This window comes from Schistocerca americana, chromosome 1, assembly GCF_021461395.2.
Source record: "Schistocerca americana isolate TAMUIC-IGC-003095 chromosome 1, iqSchAmer2.1, whole genome shotgun sequence".
In the NCBI taxonomy this organism is placed as follows: Eukaryota; Metazoa; Arthropoda; class Insecta; order Orthoptera; family Acrididae; genus Schistocerca; species Schistocerca americana.
Genome location: NC_060119.1, coordinates 597,505,851 through 597,528,969, shown reverse-complemented (window position 1 = coordinate 597,528,969; position 23,119 = coordinate 597,505,851). Strand labels below are relative to the sequence as shown.

The following is a 23,119-nucleotide window of genomic DNA, read 5'->3' as shown; positions in this document are numbered from 1 at the left end:
CATTACTTTACAAATGGGTTAATGAGTTAAATATCTGACATGAAGCATGTAGAACCTTCACAGCCAAAGACATTTCATTAGGTTTGGATTATTCAGTCAAAGACTAATGTAAAAGTTAAGACCAATACTGGTAATTTGTGCTCCATTTTAAGAAAAGCTAGTTTTTCAGGCATATCAATGTTCATGACATTACACCTCCTGGACTGTGTGTAATACAACGAAACAATTTGACAGGTATGTACAGCGGTATATGTGGACACTGTCTCCAAAATAAAGTTGCAAATAAAGTTATTAGTAAGGAGGAAATAAATTAAAATGTCATGCCTGATGCAAAAACGCAATAAGCAACAAACTTTTTTCCCTTTTATTATATTGTGGGGGTGCTTTCAAGAACAAGTTTCAAAAGGGTTTGAAACTATGTGCATAATTTGTTGGAAGTCGCTAATTGCTCTCATTCTCAAACACTGGACATATATAGTCTGGGTAATTGGGGCACAGTGTGTTATGCTGCCTCAAAACATATACACTTTCAAACTTTAATATTAGACTAATCCTGTTAAATCTGTAACAAATGATTATATCTCTTAAAGTGTAGATTATGACAGTTTTTTAAATTTGGTCATTAATTATATGAAATACTGAAAATCAAATCTTTGTTACCCCTGGAAGCCATTAGATAGAAAGAAATTAACTGGGATGGGATGACTGCTTTAGCCATTTAGTACTATAGAAACAATTTTGCAGTACCTGTGTTGAAATATTATTGATGCTTTTGTCTCAAAGTGAAACCTTAGTTGCAGTGACAGACTGATATATAGTGAAGCCCATGGTCTATGTTAGCTTAGAAGCTTATAGTTTCATTTCTCATGATTTTCTGTTTACTTGCATCTAGAGTCCTGTACTATATCAATAACAGAAACATAGGACATGACAAAAGCAGCAAATGAAAACTCAGTGTTAAATTATTTATTATGCGTTTTTGTCCATCTCCCCCTGCAAACAAACATTTTTTCCTCCAAAAAATTCAGTTTAACCACACTCTGATACCTCATGTGATAAGTTGGTTGTCACATTAAATAATTAATATTTCTCCCATGATCAAAGTGAAAACACAATTATGTCACTTGTGAACAAGTCAGCTATTCCACTATTGTAAATTCCCATGACTGTTCCCGACAGGCGTTCTCAACATACGCTTCACAGCTAGAGCACAAATGGTGGGGCCCTACATGCACAAGATTCATATGAAGGTCTGAAAATGGCTGTGATGTGAGAGGGAGAGTGTGACTGCACTTTGCATGGCTTAGCAGAAGTTGCCCAAAGATCACTGATGCTGCCTCATCTAACAACACAGCCGAGTAAGTGCTGTACATAGCCCCAAAAATGCCATGTGCTCACACTCACTAGCACATTGGCTCCAAATTTGCAATATGCACATCATTAGCACTACATCTTGTATCTCCTCCCTTCTTGCAGTCAGTACAGTTAACGTTATCACCTTCAATGACTCCTATTAGTTCGTTTGCTCAATTTGCTCACAAGAGACTAATGTATAGCTGGATTAAGTTCTTTTTGTTAGTTACAAAAGTTGACAATTATAATCAGTTGTCACAGTCCTCAAAATAAATCTTTTTCATTTGTTCTGTCCAAAATATGTCTGTCAGTGTAATTTCAACTACATATTAAATGATAGCATTATTTCATCAGCTACTCATTTACCACAGATTTATAGTTCTACAGCTAAAGCAATGATCTCAACAACATTCAGTATTCAATTATTCACATTAATTTTCATTATACATAATTATACTCAGTTGCTGTGGTAATATTTGGTGAATCTCATATATACAGCATACACTTTCTCCATTGAAAGCATGGAAAAGTGACAACTAAAAAGGAATTCTGATTCTAAGTGCATTCAGACACTTGACAGGCCCATTAGTGCAACCATGTTGTGACAAAACTTGTCCATGTTTCCTTGGCTACATGGGAGGGCCACTCGCCTGTTGTTTCACACTCAGTGAGTGCATGTCTGCATGATGGCAAGTGAGGAAACAGCCATCTGCATGCTTCCACACTGCATGCTAGTTATGGGAAATAAACATCATTCAAGCCAGTTCACCACATGGATGCACTGCTCTAGCATGTGGCCCCTTGTTATGTTTTATCATCTATAGATAGTACACATGTGCACACTGCAGAAAAGTACATGAGGGGTTAAGCTGATGATCACAAATGTAAAGCTCAAATCAGAACTCCAGTTGGACAACAAAAAGTAGTTTACACAACAAACATTCTATCACATCAAACTAATCACTAGACTCAATGCAATAATCCTCAATGTGGGTACCTTGCTCCCACTCTGGAGAACAAGAAAACGTATGAATTGTATGCCGAATACTGCCAATTTAACAACTTAGACCATATGAAGGGAGAAATAAACAGGAATATTTTCCAAAAACAGAACTTAACACTTTCATACATCCAACGGAGAAATTTTCCAAAAGATGACTCCTGCAAGATAAAATATGAAACACAATTGAGTTACAACAAAAACATCAGAAAATGCATCTGGGGAAGGCTGAATAGTTGTGCTCCATAACAAAAAGTGATACACATTAGGAGAAAGACAATGAGTGTTCTTTTTTCTCATTTGACTTCCAAAATGCACTGTCATTTCCAATGTTTACAGCTACCATACATACATATCACAAATGTCATTTATACTATTACAATCTGCAGTGCCATGATTTTTCCATTCCATATCGTTCACATATGTATGAAATGAAAGCCTAGTATCCACATGACAGAGATAGTGTTTTGTCTGACAAAACATACGGGGGTTGCATGCAGCCTACAGAAAATGCATGACTGCTTTCAGTAATTCACACCCATCTACTTACAATTCATAAGATCCTCAAAGAAATTCTGCTAATATTACACAAATTTTGTGTGTGTGTGTGTGTGTGTGTGTGTGTGTGTGTGTGTGTGTTGGGTGCGCACCCATGCATTTGTACTCACTCACATGTGTATGCATGCGCTATTCAAATGTTGCAGTTTCAACTAAGAATACATGCCCATGGTGGTTAGTTGGGAACTCTGAATGTATGTTCATGGATGTCTATATAAAGAACCAATTCAAAATGTCTATCACATAAGAAATCACCAATTCAAAATGTCTATCACATAAGAAATCACTAGCATCAATGCATCCCTGTATTGCCAAGATGTTCCATTACTGAATTAATCCTGTTGTAAGTTATCTTTTTTGGGTCTCTTGAGCTCATAACCAACAATTACATTAGTATCAAAGTAAACACTGAATACCATCTTTGGAACTACATTTATTCATTTGTCAAAGAGAAACAAATCACCGTTACACTTTCTTCACTTTTCATTCTCCGTTGCCACCTAAAAACTGATTAATTGAAATTTGTTTGGACACTAGTCTTACTCAGTACCAAATCACATGATGCATATGGGAAGTAACCACTCGAGTATTCCGAACAAAAGCATGGACAATGTAGACCAAGGTGGCCAACCCAGTAGTTACTTTGATTCCTTATAATTAATTGTTCATTTTCTTAAATGTTAAGATTGCTCTTTTAACATCCCAATTATCACTGGAACATCTCCTCTGACTCCAGAACTTTACTTTGAAAGTTTCTTATATTTCATAATCTGCAGCTATACCTCAGTATTTCTCCAGATACTTCAATTCTCCAATACTGTGTTGCATATCACTTTTACATTAACAATACATTTTCATAAACATGTAACTGCACTTTTACCTGCTCTGCCACATAATTTGTAATGTTTGCACCTGGCCCACAAGCCTCAATGCAGAAGTACGTTCACTAAAGTTATTGCTTAAATTTTTATGTAACTCCAACATTCTGTTGGTATCAGCATCAACAACTCAATATATTTGTAATTTGTTGAGTAAGGTTTCCATCAAAGTTGCAATTAATGTTTTTGTTAGTGACTAGTTTCAAACATACCTACATTAGAAGGTAGTGTTATTAACGAAACATGAAATACAACATTTTCAAACATTTTGTGTACAAAGATTGCAGCAGTGAAATAAATCTTTTATGATGTATTTGAATTTGTAATATTTCACTGTATATATCTGTTTTTACATCATATCAATATAACAAATGTTGTTTTACTGTACTACAATTGTATCGGTACATTCAAAATTCGACATGTGTCTTTACCTGTTTACAAACAAAAATTTGAGAGGGGCCTTCAGTTGTCTATTATGAGCTAATGTGCTCTGTCTCTCAGAGATCATAACATTACAACTAAATACATAGATACTCTATTGATAAAAGCTTCAGACATTATTGCACTGCTTTATAATTTAATGATAATTATGCTTTACCAAATCACAAATGATGGCTAAAAGCAGTCTTGTAGTTTGGGATGATATGTTCCTTGTATCCAGTTACAAAATTCCAAATAGTGTGGCCTGTATAAAAACAATAACATGTTCCACAATTCAATCCATGCACACCAAATGCATAATACTTTTTTTCATTTTTCACAATTTTATGTCATAGTTTAAACCTTAATTGACCTGCTGTTAGGAATGCTATTTTGTACTGTTTAGGGAAAACTATCTTCTGCATCAAACGTGTCTTGATCTCTACATTATTGATAGATGTGTCTGCTAATAACCCAGAGAGGCAATTTCCCATTGCCAAACCATGCTTCTGCTGATAGACTTTCTCACCAAATTCAAAGTACGTAATTAAAACTGAGGCTAAATTCAAACAGTTCAAGAAATTTTATTAGTTTGCCCTTTCTCATGGTGCTGCTGCTTATTAAATTTCTTCTTATCATTTTTAAAGTTCTTATCATTTTTAAAGTTTCATCTATTGGTGCATTAGTGCATAGGTTTATTAACTAGTAGCATGTTGTCAGAGATCAGCAGATCTTTAGCTCTGAAGAAAACCTTTATTTATAAATTACTTCAATTTTTGTCACCTTTTGTATTCCTGACTGATGTATGCCATTTTTCGGTTTAAATGACGACTCTACATTTGAAAAGCGTAATATGTGACATGTTTACTGGTGCCTATGGCCACTACAGTTTAAAAATAAGTTGAATGGCTGTGCTTAACAAGAAAAACCAATGGTCTTAGGCTATTTAATTACTGTGGAAAATTAAACTAAGAACTACTACTACTTGTTATACCTACTTTGGTAGCAATGTTCATAAACATTCCTGTTGCATAATTTGAAATGAAAAGTACAGGTCAAATTACACCTCCAACAAATTCATTTGAAGAAGCTCCTGCCAACAAAAGGTGGCATATCCTATCATTCATTTCACAATCAATAAAATCTTACAAATTCTTGCTTAACATTTAAAACTGTTGGATACATGCTTTTATTTTATACTAAAAAGTATACTTTAAGTATGTTATTTAGAAAGAAAATTTTAATTTAAATATTAAAAAATGGTGAGCCATATAATATGGAAATAACGTGGAATGAGTGTAGTAAACTCAGACAGACACATAGCTACACTCAGTCTCGTACTCAGTGGAGTACGAGGGCTATTCGGAAAGCAACGTCTGATCACTTGCAAAATAGAAACAAATGTGAGAATCAAAACTGTGTTATAAGCAATAGTTAACTACACTTTCCAGTTACTTCTCTATACAGTTGCCACTCTGACTTTAGACATCTGTCACAGCGTTGTACCAACTTTCCAATACCCTCGTCACAGAAGGCAGCCACCTGTGCTTTCTGTCAATTCTCTATGCTGCTCTCCAGCTCGTTGTCTGTGTTAAAATGTTGTCTTCATAGCCAACAGTCCATGTCGGCAAAGATGAAGCTCAGGGGGAGCCAATTAAGGGCTGTATTGTGGGTGATCAAACACTTTCCACTGAAAACACTGCAAGAGCATCTTTGTTCCCCTGCAGACTGTGGCTGAAAAATGTCATGAAGAAGGAAACATGTGACAGTTATGTTATGTGGGTTGCATGACATCTGGCGAAATCTCTCACCAGGCCCTCATACTTGGCAGGAGGCGCTATTAATCTGAGCATTTTTACAAGCTCACTGTGCACTCTGAACTGAAAAGAGTGACATGACATGATCGACGGGCATTCTGGAGACATTGCCCAATACATCTGTCCAAAACTTCATCAGATTTTTGCTATGGTTTCCATTCTGTGCCAGATCAGATCTTACTTTCTGAATAGACCTTGTTTATTACAAATACCTTCCCGTTCTTACAAAACATACTCTGAAAGACTATCACCCTTATGTTATGATGCTAATTGGAGAAGAACATCAATAAATATTGCAAAAAATTAAGAACCCTTAATTTTAAAAAAATTTAAAAATAAGCAAAAGTCCCCCCCACCTGCCCCACCACACCCCTCCAAGTTTCAGAACTTTTTTTTAGTGTAAAACTTTTTGTTTTGTACACTGCTCTTTTCTTGCCATCTCTAAGAAAAGAATATCTTAATGTTTGCATTCCAAGTGTCTTCTCTCTTTCTGTTACGTTTCTCACATCTCACTTTTCATTGCTATTTTTGTAATTATTTGCATATCCGTATTTTTCTGGTAAGTATAATGAATTTGTAATTCCACATATGAACAGGAGAACCCATTTTTAAAAGATCCTTGAGATCACTAAAAATGTAACACATGAAAATCTTACCATGGACATATAAAATTCAAGTTTTCTTTTTTATCACTTTATGTGTAAATATAATGTTGCTTTATGTTAACAACTTAAATTAGTATGACATTATTTATGAAAAGTGTGAAGATTTCCAATGTAAAAGAAAAGTCACAGCTTCAAAATTATAAAGACAGCATCACTTTTTATTTTAAAGCATGGTCAGAACAGAAAGTAAAAAAATTCTGGTTTAGTACCTTGTTCCTGATACTCTCTTGTAATTATCTGGCCCATAAACTGCCAGAACACTCACTCCAGATCCAATATTTACTATCTGCGAAAAACCAAGGAATTATTTTACATTCCATTCATCAAGCATTTACCATACATGCATCATGTTACAGTTCCAAGACAACAATAGAAAATACTGATAGGAAATATCTAAAATACTCCATAAGGGAATTACCTTTTCAAGGAAAAAAAATCTGACTCAGCCACAAAGGAAAAAACAACACTACTACATAGAGAAAACATTTCACAAGAATTGAAAAGTAGAGATAACTGCATGCTTAGTTATACCTCCAAATTCTTGTTCTCTCTCTCTCTCTCTCTCTCTCTCTCTCTCTCTGTGTGTGTGTGTGTGTGTGTGTGTGTGTGTGTGTGTGTGTAAGCAAGCATGCACATTTGCAGTTACCCTTAAAAGACTTCAAAAGCCTAAGCAAGGTGTCATTTACATTATTATGTGCTTTTCTCCAATTTAGTTCCTCATAACGGTATGTGTCACAATCCTTCGCAACAAGAATGATAATACTAACGCCACATCAGAAGATCAAGCTTGTCCCTCCGGTCTCCTGTCAGTTTGTTTTAACTTATAATTCTTGTAATCCAGCCAGTTGTATTGATGGATCAATTGATAAAATCATGCATATGTCCAGCAGGGTTGCAAGTCGCACCGCTGAAGGATAAATCCACCACTTATTTATGCATACAGCTGACAAGGTCACAGTCTCTCCACTGAAGGATATGTCCACAGGTACCAGGTCACATGGCAAAACACCTATGGCAGATTTAACAATTGCCACAGATCGCCATGGCCTCACTTGTTGCAGTTCGCCACGGCCTCACTTGTACCAACTCGCCATGGCCTCAAATGCTGCAACCAGCCAATGTATACCATAAACTCTCTGGTGCACCTATTGACAATGACCCTGCGCTATGTGATTTTCTCCTGGAATGTGATTTGGAGTTAGTGGTACATACTGTTAACATTTGAGTAACACACAAAATTGCCTGTCTGCCTAAGGCAGCACTGTCTTCGCTCACCATTCAACTGACAGTTGAGTTTCCATTGAAGAAACCTAGGGCACTGGGGGCACTGAGAGTGTGGTCTGTAGTCTGGTGCTTCCCTATCAAACCTACAAATAGTGGACTAATGTGAGAGTTATTCAACAAACTTCCAGAATAATGTCTCTTCATTTAGTGTATTTCCAGAACAATCAGGAACAATTACTTTCTGTGATTCATTTGTAAATAGTTTGTGCTTAATAAAACCCATGTTATTGACGAAGCAGGTTTACTGCAGTATTGATGTGGCTTTTGTAAAACAGATCCGTATTAAGTATTGCAAGGAAATGTCTCACAGTGGTGAAAAGCTTGGCCAATGAATTACTTTTAATAGTAATAGTTTCTACAACATGCTACTGCAACACAAGTGTGGCATCTATCATCACCCAATCAAATGGAAACTAAAAGCTATGAAAAAGCAGCACCTACAAAACACAACACATGGTAAAAATTAATCTGGGGTCGAGATATGGCTTTTGCATCCCCAAATTCACTTGAAATGTATATGATCTACAGATAGAGTCAGTGATACATAATTATTTTGCATGTCAGCAAGTATAAGATTGTTATTTTGGCTGACAGCAGTTTCTGCTTATGACTGGATCAAACTGTAACATCCATGAAGACACTATCCGTCAAACTATGTTAAATATCTTTTAACTCCAAATATATTCTGTCTTGCCCTTTGTTTCTGCAAAGCTATGACTTCTCTCTTACCGTGTCTACATTACAAAGAAAAGTGTGACAGTGTTCTCTGCCATTACTGCATTAAGTCTGTCCACATAGTGCGCACAAGATCACAGAATGAAACAGCTTTTCTTAACAGTTTCGCACTAGAAAAAGCTACAGAAAAATTACAAAATACTAGAAGAGTCTTTTTCCTTGATAAACTGTCACAATTATTTAGCAACAGAAGAAAATAGCATGCCTGTGATCACACAAGGCACATGGAATCTGCTGTCAATCAGAAGAAAGCTATAACAACTTTATTAACGAATGTTATAAAGGATTGAGAGCTCATGACCATTCTCAATGAGAAGAAGAATGATATATGAGAAATGAGGATCTTACTGAAGCATCACAGAACCTGGATACCAGTGATATGAAATGAAATACTGAAAATTATGTCTTAGATTATCTCTATTTTTTCCTAATTACAGCAGATTCAATAATGGACGAGGCTGACTCGAAGCAGACCTTCAGGGTGCAAACACTAGCAACTACCATTAAAGACATTTCTGCAACACTCTTGGTAGGAATGGAATTTTTATAAAAAAAAAGCCATTTATTAAATGGTGCAGCTAAAATGTCTGGGTGGAACAAGGGCTTCAAGAAAACTCTCCTGTGAGGCCAGCCTAAGTGCTGTTGCAACCACTGCAATAATCATTGTGCGGATCTTGCTCAGCAGGAAATTTCAAGAAGCTGTTATCCATTGTGTGAAGTCTTAATAGCTGAGAAAAATGTTTCACATATAATTCTGGAATCCTCCAAAAGGAAAAATTTGTACAAAGATGATATGTTACCATCTACTGTCAATGAGATGAATACAAATTCAAAAGTTTGGAGGGTAATACCACGTGTCTAATTCAAAGCACTGTAAGAGTAAAATCTCTAAAATGTTTGAAAGAAAACTTCGATCAATTCCATAATACAGTGACTGAAGTATTGAAGGCACAAAACTCAAATAAAGAGAAATACAGTCAGTCCTGCAGGGCTATGCAACACGGCTTACAGAGTTTGAGACTATTGTTTGTACGACAGTAGCTATTGAAGTGTTTCGACTATGCAAAGAACTGGCCAAATCTCTACAGAATCCAAATATTGATGTAGTCAGATTGAAACACTCTGCAGACATGCTAAAAGTAGCTCTTGTGAATCTTAGGACTGCAGAAGAATTTGCTATGCAGTTAGAGAAAGCAAAAAATTATTATAAGAACCTAAAACTAAAAGACCCAAAATCTTATGGCCAATAAAAATACCCAAGAGACAAGTACACATGGGAACACTGTTTATTTCTGAAGAACTGACTCATGAACAAAAAGATAAGAAAAATGTGTTTGAAATTCTTGATCTTTTTCTGTATAAAATTGACTGAAGGTTCAACCAAGGTTCTAAGGTGGCTACTCCATCTTGAAGAGATACTTGTTACGCTCTCCCAAACAAATCTTCCATGTGTACACAAAGCTTTGTAGAGTTACTTGGAGTACACGAAGCAGACTTTAACAGGAACACGCTTCATGCACAGCTCAATATGCTGCAAATGATTACAACTGGTATACAACACTGTGATGTACCCTTTATTGGAAGACAACTTCGAGGAGATACAGGCAGGTTGCATACCCAATTTCCCAGAAACAGAAACTTCGTTCAGTGGAAGAGGATTCAAAATAAATGAACACGTGTTTTGGCTTATATGTAGATACTCTACCACTTCTGAGAAAACAATCATAAAAATTTTTGACATAATTTAGATGTCTTTCAGCAACCGATAAGCTCATCCCAACTGGTGGCCCAGTAACTAGCATCATGGCTTCTCACTTCTGTGTGCCATGTTTAAAACCTGATTATTGGTGTGTTTTGTAACATACTCATGTCCATAGAATATTACTACATGAATGTTTCTTATCAAGTTAGGGGATGTAAGTGTGTTATATTAATTGTAAAATTACAACTGGGTTTCACAATAAGTGCCATACATTTATTATTTAATATATTTGTGTGTATGATATTTTCAGGGGTTACAATTGTTTTAAATTCTCCTTCCAGGACAAAGTTGAAAACAGTAATCTTACGAATGTCATGAAAGAACTGTTTGTAATGAAAACAACAACAACAACAACAATAATAGTAATCATATTAAGAGGTTAATCTGTGATTGTCTGATATTGCAATCTACTCTAAGCCTGAACTTCTGTCCCTATAGCAAAGGAGACCTAATGTCTTACCAGATATATGATATCCTTTCAGAATTGAAAGAACGATTTTCTTATATCAATTGTTAATTCTTATACTTAATATTCTTGTGTTTATTAGTCCGAAGATTTTATGCTTTCCCCTGTATTACACTGATTGTAGAAACATTCAAAACATAGAAATTCGAAACACCATGGGCATCGCATGAATGCAGGTTTACCACAGCAACATTTCTTCATATAAATCTCACTTGTGAAAGAAACTTCGTTAACACTACAGAAGATTTCACAGCAAACCATGCATAACAGAACAATTTTCCAAAAACTGGAAACTCCTTACTGGAAGATGAAAAAGCTTGCACAGGATAGAGTAGCATGGAGAGCTGCATCAAACCAGTTTCTGGACTGAAGACCACAACAACAACAACAATAACAACAACAGTGCAAGAGCTCTCTCTATATAGTCTTACATTTACTCAGTCAAGTCACTTCAGTCATCACATTATCTTTCAAAATGTCGTTTTAGTCATCACATCACCTTTCAAAATCTACTCCTGCCACAAATTTTTAAATCCCAGATTTGTTGGTTAACACTCTGTTAAAAAGGAAAAGCCTTTATAGACTGACACCAGTGTTAGATAAAAGCTAGCATTCACAAGAAAAATATCTCAGCATGGATCATCTTCAATTTAAATTAGCACATCACATAAAAGCTCACACAAAAATATTCCATGTGGTGCATAGAAAAAAGTTAAAAAGAAAGAAAGAAGGAGAAGAATCCACAGAGGAAAAAAGTCATTATGCCTCACGTATCATACTTAAATACAAAATCAGTAGTACTTCCATTTACTCTCTCACCAAGCTTGTAAAAAGACAAATTAAATTATTCAATACATCTCATAACTTACCATGAATGGATATGGGTTACTGAAATCAAATAAGCGTTTCTGACATTTTTCATCATCAGTTGGGTTTGCCCAATAGTAACATTCATTAGGATTATTTGCTTCTATGTAAAGCATGCCTTTAATAAGTGAATCCAACTCATCAAATTTTGCCAGTTTCATGTTCAGCTCCTGTCAAAAAAATAAATAAAAATAAAGTAATTTTCTATTTAAGAAAATTATGGGCTCTTATGAGTGTACTTCAAAGCAACATTTGAATATTTCGTCAGTGTATGACACTGCGAAAGACACACATAATGGATAAAATGAGCAAAGATAAACAGTTATTCTACATTCAAATTGTGTGTGGAGAGTAGAGTTATGGCATGGTAACCTCCTTTGATGAAAAATTTCACCTCCTCCAAATTTTCAGGATCTAGTTTCTAAGCACTCACAACAGTCAGTCCCTCAAATGAATTGTTACGCAACAAAGCATTGCCTGTCATTAAAAATCATACTACGTAGTGGACCTACTCCTCAGCATTCATGTGAAAAATATTCTGTCTGAAAGCAGCTATTTAACTCTCTTACCATGAGCAGTTTTCCAATCTTTCCATAAAAAATCATGGGATGTTATTATTCAATAATTAGACTTGTTTTAAGGTAGAATTACAGGAACATAAAAAGAAAACCATAAACTTACTTTAGCACTGATTTTAACTGACTTTTAACATAAATAATGTGGGGAAACACACGAATCACATTCAACATTATAACAGCAGAATAAACCCACTGATAAATTTTCTGAGTGTTGTATATCTTACAGCAAAGTTCCATACACAAGCTCAGGAATATGGATACAAAACTGCTGCCATGAGAAGGTATATCTGTATGTGAGTGAGACTGGAGAACTTCAAAAATGCATATCCTGATATTTCTTCTACTACTACTACTACTCCTTGGCACTACAGCCCTCGTAGGGCCTTGGCCTCCCGGACAATCTACGCCCACTCTTCTCTGCTGGCTGCCTTGGCTCTCCATCTTCCTAATTCCCATCCTTCTCAAGTCCTCCTCCATGTTGTCTAGCCATATGGTCCTTGGTCTGCCCCTTATATGACATCTACCGGGTTTCCCTTTGAAAACTTTCTTGACTGTGCTGTTCTCCACCATTCTTTCTACATGACCCAACCAAAGTAGTCTGTTACTCTTTATTTTTGTCACAATATCTGGTTTGTTGTACAACTCTCCGATTTCCTTATTATTTCTGATTCTCCAAAAAAAACCATCATTCACTGGGCCATAGATTTTCCTAAGTAACTTCCTTCCCATCTCAGCAACAACTCATTTTGTACCATAGTACGGGTCTCCAAAATATACATCACCACAGGTCTAACTAATGTGTGATACACAGTCAGCTTCAGGTTCCTACTGAGGCTCCTTGCTTTCAACACATTAACCAGTGCAAAGTAGCTCCTGTTACCAGCTGCAATCCTTGGCATGTATTTCTTCTCTCATATCATTAGTCTCAGTTACCAGTGACCCAAGATATTAAAAGCTCTCACAGCGTTCATATTCTTTTCCATTCAAAGTCATGCTTCTTTCTCCTTCACTATATCTTTTCCTAGGTGTTAACATACGAGGTGTGGCTAGAAAAAAACTGGACTAGTACTGGTGAAACAATAAAACGAATGCAATAAGGCTGAAAGTCGCGTGGCCTGTCACGTGACTCTCGCTCCGCCTACTGCTCGAGTTTCATTTGCCTCCTGCACTCAGTCTGCCCGTGGCATCTGTTTTAAGTAGTTGACGTTTTGTCTGTGCGTCGGAAAATGTTGAGTGTACAGAAAGAACAGCGTGTTAACATCAAATTTTGTTTCAAACTAGGAAAATCTGCAAGTGAAACGTTTGTAATGTTACAACAAGTGTACGGCGATGATTGTTTATCGCGAACACAAGTGTTTCAGTGGTTTAAACGATTTAAAGATGGCCGCGAAGACACCGGTGATGACACTCGCACTGGCAGACCATTGTCAGCAAAAACTGATGCAAACATTGAAAAAATCGGTAAACTTGTTCGACAAGATCGCCGTTTAACAATCAGAGCAGTGTCTGAGTTAACAGGAGTTGACAAGGAAAGTGTTAGGCAGATTCTTCATGAAAGTTTCAACATGAACAAAGTGTGTTCAAAAATGGTTCCAAAGTGTCTCACAATTGAACAGAAGGAACGCCGAAGAAGGATTTGTTTTGACATCCTGGAAAACATTGAAAGTGATCCCACCTTCTTACAAAATGTTATTACTTGCGATGAATCGTGGTTTTTTACTTACGATCCCGAAACTAAACGCCAATCGATGCATTGGAAAACTCCTGGTTCTCCACGACAAAAAAAAGCACGAATGTCAAAATCGAAATTCAAGGCAATGATGATTGTTTTTTTTTGACATCAAAGGGATTGTGCACATTGATTGGGTACCAGAGGGACAAACAGTGAATCAGCATTAATACATTAGCGTCCTGGCTACCCTACGTGAGCGAGTACGGAGAAAATGGAACGATTTGTGGAGAAAAAAGTCATGGATCCTTCACCAAGACAATGCCCCAGCTCACAGTGCGTTGTCAGTGAAGACATTTTTGGCAAAACACAACATTCCCATCTTAGATCATCCACCCTACTCACCTGATTTGGCCCCCTGTGACTTTTTTCTTTTCCCTAAAGTCAAGTCAGTTTTGAAAGGAACTAGATTTGAGACTGTTGAAGCAGTAAAAGAAAAAGCGACGGAAGTAATGTATGGATTTATCGAAAATGATCTGCAGCATTGCTATGACCAGTGGAAAATTCGTATGGAGCGGTGTAGAGACCGAGGAGGAGAGTACATTGAAGAAGATAACATGAAACTGTAAATAATTGTAAATAAATGTTTTTTCCAGAATCAGTCCGGCTTTTTTCTAGCCGCACCTCGTATACTTGGTCTTTGATTGATTAATGGTCAGCCCCATCTCCGCATCATGTCTTTCTACTTTTTCAAGCTTTTCTTCCAGGTCCTGTTTCCTCCTTGATAACAAATCAATTATCATCCGCACGTGCCAGCTCCTGAGTCACTCTTTTAAACAGTGTTCCCCCAGGGTTGTTGCATGGCCTTTTGCATTACACTCTCTGAGACAACATTAAACAGATTAGTGGAGAGCATATCACCTGCTACAGTCCTTGGTTAACTTCAAATGCCTTTGATAAAGTGCCCTCAATCTTTACTTTGCATATTGTTCTTTTCAAAGTCATTTGAACCAATCTTATCAGTTTGTTAGGGACTCCTATCTCTTGCTTTGCCTTCCAAAGTCGATCCCTTTTCATACTATCATAAGCTTGTTTGAAATCAATGAACAGCTGGTGGACATCGATGTTGTAACACTTTTCAAGGATCTGTCTGATAGTGAAAATCTGATATGTAGTGGATCTAATAGTTCTGAAACCACACTGGTAGTCTCCTAGATACTCTTCTATGCCCAGCCATGATCTTTGCTAATACTCTATATACTATATAGAGCAGTGCAATTCCTCTATAATTCCCACTGTCAGCTTTGTCATATTTCTTATGAATAGGGAAAAGTATTGCTGTACTCCACTGTTTCGGCATGTTTTCTTTCTGCCATATTTCCACTATAATCTCATGCGAAATCCTGATATTTCAGATGGCAAAATAATGACCTCAGATGTCCAGAACAATAGGAAAAGATTTAGGAGGAAAATAGCAGCCCACAATGTGCCAGAGCAACAGAGAAGTATTCAACAGGAAAATTGCAACTTCCAAAGTGCAAACAAAGCAGACATTATGTCTGATGCAATACTTGTGGGCCGTGCGAAATGGTCCAGAAGAAGATGTATGAACATATCTATGTCATCCACGGTTGGAACGTTAATGAGACTATGATACAACTCATCAATTTTTAAAAAACTGCTATGATGCTGATGAGACAGTACTGATGAAACTGCATAAAATTACAGTTGTTTCTATAACTTCTCTGACAGGCTATACTTTCCTTAAATAAACCTATCCACAAAACAGAGTTATTATAGGTGTGCCTTCAATGTCCACATTACAATAATGTTAGAGACTGTCGGTATCAGGCTACTCTCTGAGATATTATTATTTTTATTAATGCATAATGTTCAACAATCATCTTCACACTGTTTTCCAGTCTTATTATATTTGCTTGAGTTTATGAGGAACAAACCTGATGGAAATTATTTTCAAATTTGTATGCACCACCACCAGTGGCGCAAACTGTTGTAACTAAGGTTGCCATGCCTTTTGCCTTTGCTAGGGCAAGGAAATTGCCCATTTCACTGGTTGGAAATCTGATGAAATGTAAGGTTCCTTTCCTCCTCCTGATGATAACATTATCCATCTGTGGATAGAAAATAATGTGTTAAGTACAATACATATGCACATTTCTGAAACTTTTCAGAAAACAGACATTTACTAATCACTCTGGAACAAATTTAAAGTGATTCAATGAAACCATAGAGGGTAATTGAAGTGCTATTTGAAATCTGCACATTAATTTTCATACATCATCATATTAAAAGTTCTGCTGATACAAACTGAATTCATTACCACTTTACTCCATACTGATTAATATTCCTTTTGCAATTTTAACACTCCAGGTTTACATATGAGCTCACTGAGTAGCAAGTTTTGTGAGTGGAAAATCATAAAAATGTTTGTATATGGTTTTCCTTATTACCTAAGCACACACACTAAATGAATGAATCTTTTTCAATCTCTAACAGAATGTGCACGAACACAAATGTTTCATAGCAGTTTAAAATTATGACACACATAATTATACGTCTATTTACATCAATCTACTGTAGGATTATGTAATGTGTCTTAAGCTTGCTCATTAAGTTTGGAGAGCAAAAATCTCCTATACAAGAATCAACAGGAATTCTGCAACCACAGATCATATGGAAACTCAGCTTAGTCTGTTACCCATGAGATTCCAGAGAACCTTAGATACCAGCACTCAGACTGACACAGTAGTCCTCTGTTTCCACAAGACACTCAATGTACAGTTCTGCTCAGTGAAAAAAATATGATGTTACAGAATATCAGAGTAGTTATGTATTCAGAATTTCCTAGCCAACAGAACTCATGTTGTATATTACCTTGTAGTCTCAAAGTTATTTAAATATGTTATATCAGTAAGATAGGCTGAGTGCATTATAGGACTGAGGACTTCTTGACAGGCAGCCTACCACTTGTGCCTCTCTGGCAAGTGAGCTGTAGGTACCTGTAACGCCCTCACCTATGGAAAAGAGTTTGAACAGTCCATGCCAATAACAAAATCTGAATATTTAAAATTATGAAAAGGATAAAGATGACATACTGAATTACAGACAGGTACAACGAAAAGATTGTTAATGCACTAAGGTTTTGTCCAAAGCCTTCTTCAGAAAAGAAAGGAAAAAAACACATGCACTCACAGAAGAAGGCACACCTCATGCATACACAACTTCTATATCTGACCACTCTGGCTAGACTGCAATCTTGCGTTGAATGGCAGCAGCAGACAGGAGTGGGGCAGGCAGGTGTAGGGATAGCTGAGTACACCTAGGGTGGAGAGACGATCACTGTTCGGTCGAGCGTGCAGGAACTTAAGGCAGCAGGAAGAGGCCGTCACGGGCAGCGTTGGGAGGCTGATGAGAGGGGGGAGGGAGGAGGGGAGGTGGGGAGCGCAAAGGGAGCAGAGATGGGAAAAGGCTGGCGGGGGCACTGGCAGAGAGCAGTGCACAATGAAGATGAGGGGATGTGAATTGGGAGGAGGTTATAGAACAGAGGGGCCAGAAACTGTTTGGTGGAGAGTGTGGAGACAGTATGTTATCATAGGTTGAGACTGGGATAATTTCAGGAATGGAAAATGTGCTGTAAGGATAACTCCCTTCTGTGCGGTTCAGAAAAGTTGGTGTTTAAGGGAGGATCCAGATGGCCTGGGGTATGAAGCAGCCATTAAAATGTTGAGCTGTCTGTTGTGCCACAGAGTAGTCCACTTTGCTCTGGGCCATAGTTCGGTGGTGGCAATTCATCCTGGCGGAGAGATGGTTGGAAGTCATACCTATACAAAAAGCTGTGCAATGATCGCAGCCTGGCTGGTGTATGACACAGCTGCTTTCATAGGTGGCACAGCCTCTGATGGGGTAGGGTAAGCCTGTGACAGAACAGGAACAGGAAATGATGGGTAGGTGTATTGGGCCAGGGCTTGCGCCTGGGTCTGCAACAGGGATATGATCCCTGTGGTAAGCGGCTGAGGTTGGCGTTGGGTGCGGCACACGGTGGACTAGGATGCTGCGGAAGTTGGGTGGATGACGGAACACTATTTCACGAGGAGTGGGAAGGACCTTGCATAGAATGTCCCTCATTTCAGGCTCGAAATTGGTGGCCCCATATTGGATTTTATAATTTTTAATTGAAGCTCATATTTGGTGGGTTTTATATAATAACTTATGTCCTACGAATAAACGCCATTTCAAAACACCAAAACAGTGAAGATCTCTCAAAACCACATTGATATTGGTACAATTTGTTGTAATAAGATGATGAAAAATGTTATGTGGGTGATTAAAGAATTCTTGTATTTGACTGTTTTCATATTATAACTTGAGTATTCTGAAAGTACTATGCTCCAAGGAACAATGCATTGGAGACATATCAAAACCACCATTCTTGATCTGATTCGTTGTAATTTAATGTTACATAATGACATATTGGCAATTAAAGTTTTCATAAGATCTAAAGTATAGGACACAGTAAAAAGTTTCACAAGTTTGCTATGGTGTAGGAGTTACAAGCAGGTAGTTACAAAGAGCAAAATAACTGGTTTGCGTCCTGGACACACAAACAAACACAAACGCACACACACAAAATTCAAGCTTTAGCAAGCCCACGGTTGCTTCACCAGAAAAGAGGGAAGGAGAGGGAAAGATGAAAGAATGTGGATTTTAAGGGAGAGGGTAAGGAGTCATTCCAATCCCGGGAGTGGAAAGGCTTACCTTAGGGGGCAAAAAGGATAGGTATACACACGCGCGCACACACACACACACACACACATATCCATCTGCACATATACAGACACAAGCAGACATATGTAAAGGCAAAGAGTTTGGGCAGAGATGTCAGTCGAGGCGGAAGTACAGAGGCAAAGATGTTGTTGAATGACAGGTGAGGTATGAGCGGCGGCAACTTGAAATTAGCGGAGGTTGAGGCCTGGTGGGTAATGGAAAGAGAGGATATATTGAAGGGCAAGTTCCCATCTCCGGAGTTCTGATAGGTTGGTGTTAGTGGGAAGTATCCAGATAACCCGGATGGTGTAACACTGTGCTAAGATGTGCTGGCCGTGCACCAAGGCATGTTTAGCCACAGGGTGATCCTCATTACCAGCAAACACTGTCTGCCTGTGTCCATTCATGTGAATGGACAGTTTGTTGCTGGTCCCACATAGAAAGCTTCACAGTGTAGGCAGGTCAGTTGGTAAATCACGTGGGTGCTTTCACACGTGGCTCTGCCTTTGATCGTGTACACCTTCCGGGTTACAGGACTGGAGTAGGTGGTGGTGGTGGTTGGAGGGTGCATGGGACAGGTTTTACACCGGGGGCAGTTACAAGGGTAGGAGCCAGAGGGTAGGGAAGATGGTTTGGGGATTTCATAGGGATGAACCAAGAGGTTACGAAGGTTAGGTGGACTGCGGAAAGACACTCTTGGTGGAGTGGGGAGGATTTAATGAAGGATGGTTCTCATTTCAGGGCAGGATTTGAGGAAGTCGTATCCCTGCTGGAGAGCCACATTCAGAGTCTGATCCAGTCCCGGAAAGTATCCTGTCACAAGTGGGATGCTTTTGGGGTTCTTCTGTGGGAGGTTCTGGGTTTGAGGGGATGAGGAAGTGGCTCTGGTTATTTGCTTCTGTACCAGGTCGGGAGGGTAGTTGCGGGATGCGAAAGCTGTTTTCAGGTTGTTGGTGTAATGGTTCAGGGATTCAGGACTGGAGCAGATTCGTTTGCCACAAAGACCTAGGCTGTAGGGAAGGGACTGTTTGATATGGAATGGGTGGCAGCTGTCATAATGGACGTACTGTTGCTTGTTGCTGGGTTTGATGTGGACAGATGTGTGAATCTGGCCACTGGACAGATGGAGGTCAACGTCAAGGAAAGTGGCATGGGATTTGGAGTTGGACCAGGTGAATCTGATGGAACCAAAGGAGTTGAGGTTTTGTCCGCTCCCGGGATTGGAATGACTCCTTACCCTCTCCCTTAAAACCCACATCCTTTCGTCTTTCCCTCTTCTTCCCTCTTTCCTGATGAAGCAACCGTGGGTTGCGAAAGCTTGAATTTTGTGTGTGTGTTTGTGTGTCTATCGACATACCAACGCTTTCGTTTGGTAAGTTACATCATCTTTGTTTTTAGATATATTTTTCCCACGTGGAATGTTTCCCTCTATTATATTCATATCATTAATTTGAACCTAACAATTACGTTTGTTATTGTCAATGTTGCATTTCGAAATCTTTTCTGTCATCTTACTTTCTCTTTCTGTTTGAGCAAGTAGTTTCACTTTGTATTCACCTTCTCTTTTTTACTGTAATCTACCATACAATTTTATCCTGCCTATATATACTCAATAATATGTAACCCACTTCCAAACCATAACCAAAAAATTTTTTTCCGCTTTCAACACTACCGCTGCTATAAAATCCACCGTTCCCAGTTCACAAACAGTTCCTTTCACCTATTAAACAACCATTTCAGCTAGTTCTAACAACTTTCGCTTTATTTCCATTTCTGTTTTTCCCACATCACTGATCATTTTTAGCCGCTTCCCACAGGTTTTAACATCATTATTTCTTCGTCAGACAATTGTTAGCCTCATTTTCATAATCTGCCACCACAAAACCACTCCTTTTAATACATTTACATGTAGTTTTTTCGAAATTTTCCCAAATTTCTCCACCCTTTAACATGTTTTGGCGGCAACACAACCACCTAACCTTTGTGCACATTGCTGTTTACCAACCCAAGTTCACCACAGGATCAACATTGCTCAGTTTTAAGCAACACTTTTTTGACTTTTTTCACACCAGATCTCCAGTTGCTTTCTAGTTCACCTTTATCTCTCCTCATATATTTTTATTTTCATTTTCATTTTCATTTCAGCCTCATGTTACACTTTCCACCTTCTAATACCACGTCACCCTCACAACATCCCCACGACACCATTAAGTTTTATTTACATTCCCTCCGCAAACATGCGTTCGCCCTAGCCAGATTACACTCCCATATTTTATTTACTCAGGCTTGTCTGACATTTGGCATTACCCCAAAGGCCTCACACTTAAAGTGAGCCTCTGGCTGTAACCCTTCTTTCCATCAGTCCCTATACCAGTTACAAACTGAACAATCCATAGCCCTCACCCACCTAATCCTTCACCTACACATCATCTCAGCCAATGAACACACCCGTCAACTACTATACTTAATATAAATCCTCAATCTTTCCTCTGCCACATCCACACCGGCTGTTCAGAGCATCCTCCTACAGGCCAACTGCAAATTAGAACAGCATCCCACCCTCTACCTCAAAAAACTATCCAATCTCCTGGTTTCCCACCTCCGGAAAGGCAACTCACTCAGCCTCCACAACCTTTCCAGCAAACCTCAACCTCCTCTCACTGCACACAGATCCAGTCTCTCCCATCTACTCAGTCTCCCACTTCCAGCTCCACTCCCCCCAAAACCTCAAAATTCTAATCAACACAATCTGGAACCACAACACCCTAATTCAGTAGTTAACCTTTCCTCCAAACCTCTCTCCCAATCCAAAACCTCTGTCCTATCCAAAGGCCTCACCTTCAGCCCCACTCCCAGATTCAACCAAACAGCCCTTGTCAAAGATTTACTGTCCTACACTCGTACTCTCTGCTGGAAATATCACTTTGCCACGAAGAAAAATAATCCTAATCCTACTCCTAATGATCCAACTCCCCAAGACACTATCCAAATTGAACCCTACCTGGAACAGTTCCATCCTCCGTCACAGTGGGACCCAACCTCCTTTTCCTCGAAATCACCCTCTCCAAACCTTCCAGGAATTTCTCACTTCCAGCCTTGCCTCTCAATCCTTCCTGAAAAACCTTAATCCTACTCCCAACATCACCACTGCTGAAGCCCAGGCTATCCGTGATCTGAAGTCTGACCGATCCATCGTCATTCTTCCGGCGGACAAGGGTTCCACGACCGTAGTACTTGATCGTTGGGAGTATGTGGCTGAGGGACTGCGTCAGCTTTCAGACAACACTACATACAAAGTTTGCCAAGGTAATCTCATTCCTGATGTCCAGGCAAGGCTTCAAGGAATCCTCAGAACCTTAGGCCCCCTACAAAACCTTTCACCTGACTCCATCAACCTCCTGACCCCACAGACAAAAAAATGGTTCAAATGGCTCTGAGCACTATAAATGGCTCTGAGCACTATGGGACTCAACATCTTAGGTCATAAGTCCCCTAGAACTTAGAACTACTTAAACCTAACTAACCTAAGGACATCACACACACCCATGCCCGAGGCAGGATTCGAACCTGCGACCATAGCAGTCCCACGGTTCCGGACTGCAGCGCCAGAACCGCTAGACCACCGCGGCCGGCCCCCCACCGACACCCCGCACCCCTACCTACTACCTACTTCCTAAAATTCACAAATCCAATCATCTCAGCCGTCCCATTGTAGCTGGTTACCAAGCCCTACGTAGATCAACACCTTCAACCCATTACATGCAGTCTCCCATCCTTCATCAAAGACACCAACTACTTTCTCGAACGCCTGGAATCCTTACCCAATCTGTTAACCCCAGAAACCATCCTTGTAACCATTGATGCCACTTCCTTATACACAAATATTCCGCACGTCGCTACAATGGAGCACTTCCTTTCACACCGATCACCTGCCACCCTACCTAAAACCTCTTTCCTCATTACCTTAGCCAGCTTCATCCTGACTCACAACTTCTTCACTTTTGAAGGCCAGATATACCAAAAATTAAAGGGAACAGCCATGGGTACCAGGATGGCCCCCTCGTATGCCAACCTATTTATGGGTCGCTTAAAGGACGCCTTCTTGGTTACCCAGGCCTGCCAACCCAAAGTTTGGTACAGATTTATTGATGACATCTTCATGATCTGGACTCACAGTGAAGAAGAACTCCAGAATTTCCTCTCCAACCTCAACTCCTTTGGTTCCATCAGATTCACCTGGTCCTACTCCAAATCTCATGCCACTTTCCTTTACACTGACACC

At 38.8% G+C, this 23,119-nt stretch overlaps 1 protein-coding gene across 7 annotated transcripts in view; it reads right to left on the bottom strand.

Moving 5' to 3' along the window:
* LOC124606997 (pantothenate kinase 3) overlaps positions 1-23,119 on the bottom strand; it is a 175,257-nt gene that overhangs the window by 28,142 nt on the left and 123,996 nt on the right. For all 7 annotated transcript variants that reach the window (XM_047139145.1, XM_047139196.1, XM_047139178.1 and 4 more), the window contains 3 exons: positions 16,011-16,184; positions 11,808-11,975; positions 6,901-6,977 (listed from right to left, as the gene is read on the bottom strand). In XM_047139145.1, the coding sequence (XP_046995101.1) occupies positions 6,901-6,977; positions 11,808-11,975; positions 16,011-16,184 (419 nt within the window). The remainder of the gene's footprint in view (positions 1-6,900; positions 6,978-11,807; positions 11,976-16,010; positions 16,185-23,119) is intronic.